We start from the raw sequence: 12,186 nt of genomic DNA, 5'->3' as shown, positions 1-12,186 counted from the left end.
ATGTCTCTGCCACACCTATTTTGACCTTTGTTCAAAAATTAAAAATAGAATGACCATATGATTCAGCAATTTCACTTCTGGGTATTCATCCAAAGGAAATGAAAGCATTAATTAAAAAAGACATATGCATCCCTGTGTTCATTGCAGCAGTATTTACTAGAGCCAAGATATGGAAATAGCTTAAGTGTCCATCCATTGATGAATGAATGGATAAAGAAAATGTCATGTACATATACATGTATATATATATTATATTATATACATTATATACATATAAAACAAAATAAACTTTTATTCAGCCATAAAAAGGGAAGAAATCTTGCCATTTGTGATAACATGGATGGACCTTGAGGCTATTATGCTAAGTGAAATATATTAGGCAGAGAAAGACAAATATTGTATAATCTTACTTACATGTGGAATCTAAAAAAATCCCAAGCTCAAAGATACAGAGAACACACTGACACTTGCCAAAGGTGGGGGATGGTGGACCGGGCAACATAGGTGAAGGGGCAAAAGGTAAGAACTTCCAGCTATAAACTAAATAAGTCCTGGGGATGTAATGTACAGCATGGAGACTATAGTTAATAATACTGTATTGCATATTTCAAAGTTGCTAAGAAAGTAGACCTTAAAAGTTCTCATCACAAGAAAAAAAATTTATAATGATGTATAGTGATAGATGTTAACTAGACCTATTGTGGGGACCATTTTGCAATATATTGCAACATCAAATCACATTGAACACCTGAAACTAATGTAATGTTATATGTCAGTTATGTCTCAATAAAAAATAATGGAGAAAAAATTAAAAGAATAAAACAACTAAGTCTTTGTTACTGAGGAACAGGGGATCCAAATGGCTGTTGGGTGGACAATCCCTCCCAGTCTTTTAAGCCTATGAGCTAGAAATGTGAGTGTGTGGATCTCTTTAAGGTCTTGGCAGTCTCACTGAGAGAATGCCCAGCATCTAGACCCCTTCAAAGGGATGAGAAATCAGTTAATTTTATGTCCTCTGAATATCCTCAGGTATGAAAAGTCTACATGTAAGTTAACCACAGACAAATGCTTGCTTGCTTGCTTGCTTTTTTTTTTTTAAGATTTTATTTATTTATTTGAGAGTAAGCGAGAGAGAGAGGGAGAGAGAGAGACATGGCATGAATGAGCTGGGGGAGGGGCAGAGGGACAAGCAGGCTTCCCGCTGAGCAGGGAGCCTGATGTGGGGCTCGATCCCAGGACTCCGGGATCATGACCTGAGCCAAAGACAGATGCTTAACCAACTGAGCCACCCAGGTACTCCAGACAAATGTTTTCTAATGGTTATTTACATCAGCTTCCTCCTTGCCACTTCCAAATATGTATAACTGCTTTAAAAGAAGAAGTCTCTAAAGACAGTTATGAACCAGACAAGTCCTGTGTGTGGAGACTTGGAGATGAGACCAGATTTCTGCACTGGAGTGTTCTCTGACATGAGAGGAAGCAAAATGCGGCTGGGGTGATATCCAGAAAGCTCTGGATCCCCACCAGCAAGGGCACTATCTCTGCTTTTCTGAGCTTCCTGGCAATTTCACAGCCATGGGAGAGCAATTGAGCTGTGAGTAAAATCCCCTAGCCTTTAACTGAGTTCAGAGTTTAAAGTTCTAGCAAAGTCTCTTCTAAAAAATAGCAAGGGAGGGAGCCTGGGTGGCTCAGTTGGTTAAGTGTCTGCCTTCGGCTCAGGTCTTGATTCCAGGGTTCTGGGATAGAGCCCCACATCAGGCTCCCTGCTTGGTGGGGAGCCTGCTTCTCCCTCTCTCTCTGCCCCTCAGCCCTGCATGTGCTCTCTCTCTCTCGTTCTATTTCAAATAAATAAAACTTAAAAAAAAAAAGCAAGGGAAGGAAATTTCTGGAAATAAGTAGCACAAGCTTGCAGAATGAGACTTGCAATTTTATCCCTTTTAAGTCAATTTTTACGTAATTTCCCTCTCTTCTTTCTTTAGATAAATGGTGACACTATAGGGTGCCCATGGAATCCTCTCTACCTGAATTATAATGGTCTACTAACTTCTATTCCCAGCCTCAATTAAGTTTCCTTTTAAAGCCTACAGCCTGGCAGGTCCTGAGTTGGTGGCAGGTCACTGAATATGTTCCACGTATCCTGGGCCATACACACCTGTTATGTATTAGATGAAGGCTATTCATATTGACTCAGGAGAAGCTGACTTCCTCTTGTCCTTCTGTACAGATAAATTTTTCCAGGAAGGCTGTGCCCCTGGATCTATGCGAAATTCCAGTCTTTGTGCTCTGTGTATTGGCTCGGCCAGTGGTCCAGGAAAGGAGTGTCTTCCCAATAACCATGAGAGATACTATGGCTACACAGGGGCTTTCAGGTGAGTATTTTAACCCTGACCCAAATACAGTAAGAAACCCACCCCTGACAAGATTTCTTTTTAGGGACTAAGGTGAAAGTCTTACATTCCTAGCCTGTTAGTCTTACATGTATTAGGGTGCCACAGTTAGCAATCATCTGTAGAAGCCTGTGTGAAGGAGCATCCAAGCCCCTACAAGACACTCTCCAGACTGGCAGAACAGTGCAGATCAGAGGTTCTCAACAGGTAACGATTTCCCCTTCGGGGGAATTTTGGCAGTGTCTAGAGATGTTTTTGATTATCAAATGGGGTTGGGTGCTATTGGTATCTAATTGGTAGAGGCTGCTAAACATCTTACAAGCATAGGACAGCACCCTACAATAAAGAATTGCATGGCTCAAAATGTTACTATTGCCTTGGTGAGGAAACCCTGCCATAGTTGAATACAGGAGTCAGGGTTCTGGCTCATGCTCTTCCATGCACCTTTGGGGAACCTAGAGCCAGCCATACTCACCTGGGAATGTACAAAGTAAAGAACATGATTTCTACATTCCCAAATGCAATTCTATTTCATGGGATGTTTATTACTTTTATAAAGACACCTGTGCACCTTATGACCTTATTACCTTTTTTAAAGATTTTATTTATTTATTTGACAGAGAGAGAGAGAGAGAGAACAAGCAAGCAGAGGGAGCTGCAGAGAGAGGGAGAAGCAGGCTCCCCAATATATGGCTTGATCCCAGGACCCTGGGATCATGACCTGAACCAAAGGCAGACACTTAACCTCCTGAGCCACCCCAGGCGCCCCGACCTTATTACTTTTTAACTGTCTTTTCTGATCCAGACTTGTGTTAGTAGTTCAGGAGTCCATCAAAGGCACAATGATAGTGGTATTGCACTTGAGCTTCTCGGTAGTGAAGGAGAAAACAAAGGTTATCAAAATTCTCCAGTTAGAGCCACCTTGTGAGTTTGTGCAAATGCAATTCACAGTCCACAAGTTTCCAATTTTTACAAAGTAGAATGTGAGTAGGGACTCACCTTAATGGAACACTGCCCCTCTAATACCTCTATGGATGACAGGGAAATGCTGTAACTCCACTGTGCCAGAAGTTAGCATTCAGTGTGTGGGAACTGAGATTGCATAACCACAAAGCAAACTGGAGGTCTTTCTTGTCTGTATTACTTACATGAGTAATATGTAAGATTAGTGATAGAATGGGAGTCACAACTGCTGATATCGGATGGTTAGCCCTGGGTCTACAAGCTGACTCTCCTGAATGACGCATGTGTCTCTGACCGGCTCTCTTCTTTCTCCCTGTCTGGCACTCTGCAGGTGTCTGGTGGAGAAGGGAGATGTGGCCTTTGTGAAAGACCAGACGGTCATGCAGAACACTGAAGGTACATTCACATGCTCCTCTGTCCCCACAAATTGGGGTTGCTGGGCTCACTTATGCTCAAGATGTCTTTGTGGATGTGTTATGGACTCTGTTAGGCTCCAGAGCTCTGATTCTCAACCTGTTTGTTCAGTAAAGACAGAGGTGTTTATCGGGGTAGACAGAATAGTGAGGACCGTGAGGTTCTGGTGGTTCTGAATTCTCTTCCAGGAACCTTCCCATAGGTGCAGACATTGCCTTTCCCCTAAATACTTCAGAGCACATTTCCTAAGAACGAGGACATTCTCTTACCTACCTACAATGTGATTACTAAGATCAGGAAATTTATACTAACATGGATTTAATACTCACTGTGTTCACAGTCCATATTCAGATTGGGTGAATTATTCCCAAAAGGTCCTGTTTAACTATTTCCTATATGTCTGGGTCCAATATATATTCCAAATAAATTCTAGGTCCCCTGAAAACATGTAGAGACAATAGTACACCAGTGGGAATGAACACCAAGATCTTGGTTTCTAGACCCATTGTCCAATAGGATGAGCCAGGGCCCCTTGGAAAAATAGCTGATTCTAGGGCTGGGCAAGAAAAATGAAGGTGAGCCTGGAACATTGTGCTGAAGATGTTGGGATATGCCATTTTTAAAGCCCTCCTACTGGCCAGATCTGGGACATCTTGAACACTAAAAGAAATAATAATGGTAGTAAGAATTAAGTAGGAAGAACATAGGAATACATGAGTCTATCCTGATTAAACAAATGAAGGTGAAGGGAAAGATCTTCCTAATTGTAGAACAAGAATAAATGTAGAAATAATCATGAAGTTAAAAAACTATCATTTGGCAAATAATATAGTAATAATTGTTTCAAGCAAGAAGCATCAATGGGTACTAAAACAAGTGGGTGAATATTAAATGCTGTGACACTGAAATACCAAACAATTTTTTTTTAAGTTGGTAAGAATGAGCATTCCACCTACCCCCTCTGTATCACTAACTGCTTAGAGAACACGCTACAGCCCAGGCAGATATTACCTCACTTCCTTTCTCATGTCCCTGCGCCCAACTCAGCTCTTCCCGGAAACTCACCTACAGTGAACTAGCTCAGCACTCCGAGAAGCCTTCTCAGATGGCATCCATCCCACAATAGAATCTTCTGTCCGTGTGGCTAGCATTATTGAGTTCATCTCATTCTGTAATAAACTGTGGCCACAGAAACTCTTTTGAGCTCTTTTTTTTTTTTCCCTCATATCCCAACACTAACTATACTAAGTGGCACACAGAAGCTGCTAAGTGCTTACTTGAAAGAATACCGTGTTGGCTAATTTTTTTTTTCTTCTCTCCTATTATTTTTGCTTTTTCCTTTAAAGGCTGTCTTTTTTCCTACTACCTGAGTGTTACCCTAAGACTGGTTCTTTGTTATCCCTTGAAAAAAAATTTTTTGGGTACTCCTCTGAGTGGGGCTTCTTTTGGCTTCACCTCTCTACCCAGCAATGACTCCAAAAGCCTTACACCCTGACAGCAACATACAGCAGAGGCCTAACCTCCCATCTAAATAACATCCCAGAGCCTCTAATTGCCATGTGGTCCGTTTTATGTACAAAGCTCACTGGCACTACAACCTTAATCTCTGTAAGCCCAAACTCCTCATATTTCTCTCAAAATCCACTCCTCTTCTCACAGCCTCTGTCCCTGTTGAGGACTTTATCATATGCCCTGCCAGTCAGGCCTAGATTAGTCTCTTGGTGGTCAGTACAGTGGTCAGTACGTGTAACACACCTTACATGCCTAAAACCATGCCTCCTCCAGCCAGCTCTCCCTAATGAATATGTTCTCACCAAGTTGGTTCGGCTCACACAACATGTAGAATATGCTCTACAAAATATAAAATATTATATATATTATATTTTGTAGAGCACATGATATATTATATATTATATATATTATTAACTATATCCATATATATATATATATTTTTTTTTTTTTTGGTATGTGAGCTGTTTTCCTCCTCCAATAACACTGCAGCTTGCAGAAGGCATGCAACATAGTGTTGAGTAAATTCTTACATTATGAAGTGGAACAGAATTGGTTTGGAGAGAATGATGGTGGGTTTCATTTGGAAGGAGCTGAGTTGGAGGGACTGGTAAGAAAGGGAAGGAGAAATATTAGAAGATGAGCAAAGATGTATGAAGTTACTTGTGGGAGAGGCACAGGCAATTTGGAGTTTTCTATTAAAACTGTTAAGTATATATTTGAGGAGAGAAGGCAAAGAGGTATTTTTATTTTATATATAATACATAATTTTATGATAGTGAAGTCACATATTAGTTGCTCAGATAAAAAATTAAATGAGCATTAAATAAAGAAAAAGATTTGCAGGGCGCCTGGGTGGCTCAGTGGGTTAAAGCCTCTGCCTTCAGCTCAGGTCATGATCCCAGGATCCTGGAATCGAGCCCCGCGTCGGGTTCTCTGCTCGGCAGGGAGCCTGTTCCCCTTCCTCTCTCTCCCTTCCCTTCCTCTCTGCCTACTTGTGATCTCTGTCAAATAAATAAATTAAAAAAACCTCAAAAAAAAGAATCTTGTAAAAAAAAAAGATTTGCAATTCTGCCTTTTAGATAAGAACTAAAAATTGGGAAGACATATTTGAGAATTGCCTCAGGAGGAAGGAGCTGAAACCCTGAAAATGGGTGCGATTTTCTTTTTTTCAGAGAGAATACAGAAATCACGAAGTTAGGGACTAAGAACAGAGTGTGGATCTGTATGCACAGAGGCATGTGCAGCACATTTTCATGTAGAACCAGTATGAGTGTGTCAGATTTAGAACACTGGTCCAGTTTGCAAAAGGGCCTTTGGGAAAGTTCTTTTGCTTGCTAATGCCAGATGGTATTGCACAGAGATTATGAGCCTGCTTAGAGGGTCACATTCTTCATATGGTAGAGTAATAAGTCCAGATGCTTTGGAGTTCAGTAGAAATGAAGATGTTTTTGAACATCATCCAAGAATATATAGCTCACTTTCTCCTGGTTAGGTGGGGCAGTTAGTTTGGAAGAGGTGGTTGCTAGGAATTTCTGGTTGAGTGTGAATTGAATCTGACCTATGTAGATGTGAGTGTCTCTTCCTCTCCACATCACTGTGACCCCAGTGTGTGTACTTCTGCTGGCCAATGGCCCCAGGTCCTTCACAAGTCCATGGGTTGGTCACCTCCCCTCAGTGAGGGCACCTTGACCAAAGCTGTAAGCTGTGACTGACCCACTTTCTCTGTCTCCAGGAAGGAACACTGAAGATTGGGCTAAGAATCTGAAGGAAAAAGACTTCCAGCTGCTGTGCCCTGATGGCAGTAGGAAGCCTGTGAGCGACGCTGACAACTGCTTCCTAGCCAAGGCCCCAAATCATGCTGTGGTCTCACGGAAAGATAAGGCATCTTGTGTTAGCAAAACATTACTTGAGCAGCAGGTATGGACCAGCCAGGGTCTCCCATTCTTTCTTCTGGGTGGGTATTATTTTGGGGAGTTCAGTGCTAAATGCAGCCCATACTCAAGCATTCTCTTTCTGGAAACTAAAATAGGGAGGCTGGATTTCTTAGGCTCAGCTCTACTTATATAACTCCAGGTCGCTGGAGATTAGCTCCCATGTGGATCACATGGGGTCCACACCTCTGCTTTCTTGCTCAACCCTGACCTTGTTCTGTGGTACACTCAATTTTCTCCACCTCTATCCTTTTTGAAAATGAAGGAGAGTGATCCTGTGTGCCAGCCCTCCATGATATACGTCATGAAAGGTGGACTGTATTTCTCTTGTATAGAGAGACCAAGAACCATTCCAATAGCCAGAAAAACACAGGATCCCTGTCCTCAGGGATCTTGCCCTCTGGGGAGAACAATCAATTCAGGGCAGCACTGCCAGGGAGGTGGGGGTAGGGGAGCTGCTTGAATATTCTAAGCATCCTCTACCCACAAACACCATTTTCCTCTCCACAACAGCTTCCTGCCTGCCATTAGTTGTTCTTTTTTTAAATTAAGATAGCATATCTTTGTGGGTCCTCTTAAGGTAAATAATAATAATTAGCAGTCAATGGACATTTTTTAGGTGTTAGATGTTAAACTTTCCATAGTCATCATTTCATTATAATCCTACATTCATTCATTATAATCCTACAAGGCCTAGAGTTAAGCCTCGTAGGATAGGATCAAAGATGCAGTCAGACATGAAATTTAACAACTACCTGTACCACCCCTCATTGGGGGCGGGAGCTCACATTTACTATCTTTTTTGACAGTAATACTTGGAAGGGACACGTTTCTGTCCTCTCATTTCCTGGAAGCAGTCCCCGAGGCCATAACCAATGAAATGGGGAAGAAGTGACTGGGTGGGTGGGAGGGACCTCCCAGAGGAGGTGAGACCAGGATGAACCCTATAGAGGACGCTGGGGCCTTGAGAAAGCATGAAGCTGGGGCCAAAAATGGGTGAATGCCAGGTGAAGGATATGGAAACACCCTGAGGCATCCTCTACAGCTCCCTTTCGTCCCAGGGCTGGTTCCCAGCTTCTAACCCCCTCAACCCCATCCTTGTATTCTCAGCTCCTCGCTGAGAATAGGTCCTCATGCATTTTCCATCCATTTGACAGGCTATGTTTGGAGGAAATGGAAATGACTGCTCGGGCAAGTTTTGTTTGTTCCACTCGGAAACCAAGGACCTTCTGTTCAGGGACGACACAAAATGTTTGGCCAAACTTCCAGAAAGCACAACATACGAAAGTTACTTAGGAGCAGCGTATGTCACGGCTGTTGCTAACCTGAGACAGTGCTCCACCTCAAGTGAGTAGGGCGAAAGCATGGTGGAAGCTGATAAGCAAACACGGGGAGGGAGGGGGGAGCATTTCTGGGTGGTGGGTAGATAAGGAGGAATGGGCTGTGGCCCTCCGGGGATGAACAACGGAAAGGGGCAAGATGAGATGATGAGAGAACACGGTAATCCCAGCATGTGTGAAAGGCTACTTGTATGGGTAGATGGTAAGGCAGACACAGGCTCAGGGCACTAAGGTAATGAACCACTCAGACATGAAGAAATTCCATATTATTACTAAGACAAGGAAGAAGCTGCATGTGCCCATGCCCATTGCTCTGCAGTAAACTCCTTTTTTTAAAAGATTTTTATTTATTTATTTGACAGAGATCACAAGTAGACAGAGAGGCAGGCAGAGAGAGAGGGGAGGAAGCAGGCTTCCCACTGAGCAGAGAGCCCGATGCAGGACTTGACCCCAGGACCCTGAGATCATGACCCGAGCCGAAGGCAGAGTCTTAACCCACTGAGCCACCCAGGCGCCCCAGCAAACTCCTTTTTATACAGAGCTGCATCATCTAATAAATACAGTTGCCTCTAATTACCTATGACAATTTAAATTTAAATTAATTAAAATAAAACAAAATTAAAAATTTAGTACCTCAGGCACACCAGCCACAATTCAAGTGTTCAAAGGCTACACGCAGCTCCAGATAGGTGAGCAAAGAGAAAGTTTCCATCATCGCAGAAAGTTCTTTTACATAGCGCTACTCTTGTGAGCTTAACAATGACAAGTTTTATAACCATAAAGTTGCCATACCTACTGCTCATCTAGAACACCATTTTTTTAAGCATTACAATACAATAAAACACACCTTTGCACTATAAATATGTTGGACATCATTTAATCACTTGAAATCATTTGGAAGATGTAGGAGAAAAACATGTGGATGGAGGGAGGTTGTGCTATAACTTTTGTGTGCATGTAAGTGAGCCACGGTCCTTAAAATACTGATTCCCAGGCCCTGGGGACACTGATTCAGCAAGTCTGTGCCAGGGTCCCATAATTCCAATGTAAGGAATGTGCATACCCATAGCCACTGCTGTAAACACCTAGGTTCCATTCACCTACCCTATATGCTCCATAAGGGGAGAAAGTCTGGCTCTGCTCTTCTCTGCTCCTTCTCCAGCCCCTAGCAATGGAAACTGGCATGTTCTAGGTGCTTGCTGTATTAGTTCCTCACCTCTCTAAGGAGATCAGAGAGGACAGTCCTACCAGGCTCCTCCCAGCTACATGAATTTAGGTGTGGGAGCCCTGCCTATGAGACACAAGGTAGGGGATGATACAGGGCAGGGAAACGATGTTACCATCCTTGCTGTGTGGTACTGCCCAGAAAGACACAGGAGCTGTGCAGGCAAGTGGAGAAGGCTACTGGGAGAACAGCCTGGTCCACCCATCAGACCCCCAATGGGTCTGAGTGCTTTTATATCAGGCTTAACTATTCATTCACTCAACAGAAAATAAATATAATAGGTTTTTGATGCCCTACCTCTCTTCTCTGTCCCACAGAACTCCTGGAGGCCTGCACTTTCCACAGATTTTAAAATCCAAAAGATGGAGCCACACCAGATGGGGATGGGAGCTCTCGTGACCCATAAGCTTCCCTCTGGGTCTCACTGGCCTGAATGGTTTGTTCGGTTTCACAGTTTGGCGGTGGTACCTCTGTAGAACATAAAATAAAAATTATTATTGGTGTTATCTTTTAAAAACTTCATTGTTTTCTAAATGTTTGGCCTGGAAGGATTTTTTTTTTTTTAAGTACTGACTAAATACATGTGCAAATGAGCCCTTCCTTCAAAGCTTAATGTTCATCTGACCCCTTCCACAGCTTTGGTCTTGGTGCCTCCTGGGTACAGTTCAAGTAGAAACTCTTTCTGAAAGGGGTCTGCATGCTTACTGTAATAGAATCAAGTGTATGTGGCTGTATGTGTGTGTGTTGCTAGCAAGGGGTTAGGAAGGAGGATGCTGAGTGAGATATTGAGATGGAGAGTTCAGAGGAGGACAGAAAAAGAATATAGAAGACTTATATATTTTAAAAATATTTTAAATGAATTTCATCAGGTATATTTGAATCAGGTCCTGATTCTAGCAGGTCGGAAAAGTAAACCACTGGAACATCTGAAATTATCACTTGACCCTGATTCCCACAGTAGTCACTGCCTTGTCTCCTCACTCTTTCCACGCCTCACTTATTAATGGTTGAATACCCAGAAACCAGTCTTCTGCTCCACTCACTTCCCTGCAGCTACCCTGGCCAAGGTCACCGCCCATTTTAATTCTTTCAATCCTGAGTCTGTTAACTGCATTTGATACCGCTGACCACTCACCAATCACATGACTGGAGTCCCTGAGTCTAAGATCATTTCCACCATGCTTTGGAGCTACTGGGAATAGAAGAGGGGAAAATATGTCTGGTAAATGAGACATTTTAATTAATGGAAGAGATGGGAAAAATTGTGTCACTACATTTATTTCATTGTAACTCTCCATTTGCTATTTGAACGAAGAAGCACAACACTTTCAGCAAGGAGCAGTCAGTATCTGCCTGTCCTTCCTCTGGGTTCATCTCCACATACCTCCTTGAAGTGTGTGTTGGTGCAGATGTGAGAGGACAGGAAGCAGCTGATCCTCTCCTGCTCTCATTCCTGAGAACGGCACCACCTTCCCACTTGAGTGTGGAAGGCGTGCACATTTCTTCTGCCTTTACCCAGGAAATATACTGGAAAAAAAAAAAAGTCTGTGTCTTCTTAAAACCTTCTTTCTTTCATCATTCCCAAAGTTTACCACCAAGGCAGATGTTTCTCATTCACATAGCTCTGACTAAAAATTCTTACACAGTTGGGATAGTAATGGTAGATGTTCCCCCCACCGTTTGGCCCTTCCTCCTTCCCTTCATTTTCAGCTCCTAGCAGAGGAATCAATGGTTATTGTAAAGGAGCTCTGCGTGTGTGTGTGTTTGTGTGTGTGTGCACGCACATTGTGGGTGGTGGATACAGAGCAGGGCCCAGGACCACAAGAAAGAAAGAAAAAGAGAACGTGGTAAAATTACTGTCATTTCTGATAGTTTTAACTGATAATGCTAATTTAAAATAAAATAGTTGGTTTACTCTTTAGCCTTACATCTTAAATATCCTTTCTTAACTTGGAGTCCCCATTTGCCTACATTTATCAATGAAATGCCTGGAAAATGAATTGTACTATGTTAGAGCATACAGTTAAGCATAAAGGAGCCCACTGCCTGGGTTTAATGGATAAGTTATTTAACCCCTGCCTCATTTGCCTCTGTAAAATAGAATAATGGGTTGCTGTGAGGATTAAGCAAATTAATAAATTAAAATGATTTCAAACAGTGCCTGGCACTATCAAGCACTCATTAATGTTAGTAATTACCGTCTAACCCTCTTCTCCACCTATCAGTCTTGCTTCCAAACCCATCCCTCTACTCCCATCCTCCCCCGGAGTTCACTTTTCATTCAAGTCCTCATCATAGGAGCCCCTTTGTTACAAGAGCTGCTGCTGACCACTTCCAGGACATGCCTTACTCCTGTGCCACTGACTCTTCCTTTTTAGGTATCTTTGTGGGTTCCTTTTTCCTCACTTTTCATT

General features: G+C 42.5%; 1 protein-coding gene across 1 annotated transcript in view; it reads left to right on the top strand.

Moving 5' to 3' along the window:
* TF (transferrin) overlaps positions 1–10,292 on the top strand; it is a 29,233-nt gene extending 18,941 nt beyond the window's left edge. Inside the window, exons 13-17 of the mRNA XM_080827120.1 lie at positions 2,225–2,369; positions 3,682–3,746; positions 7,009–7,193; positions 8,365–8,554; positions 10,090–10,292. Coding sequence (XP_080683246.1) covers positions 2,225–2,369; positions 3,682–3,746; positions 7,009–7,193; positions 8,365–8,554; positions 10,090–10,124 — 620 coding nt within the window. The 3' untranslated portion in view covers positions 10,125–10,292. The remainder of the gene's footprint in view (positions 1–2,224; positions 2,370–3,681; positions 3,747–7,008; positions 7,194–8,364; positions 8,555–10,089) is intronic.
* The last annotated feature ends 1,894 nt before the right edge of the window (positions 10,293–12,186 follow it).

The sequence above is a fragment of the Martes martes genome, assembly GCF_963455335.1.
Source record: "Martes martes genome assembly, chromosome: 1".
Classification (NCBI taxonomy): domain Eukaryota; kingdom Metazoa; phylum Chordata; class Mammalia; order Carnivora; family Mustelidae; genus Martes; species Martes martes.
The sequence above is the reverse complement of the archived record's forward strand: the minus strand, read 5'-3'. Positions and strand labels throughout refer to the sequence as shown.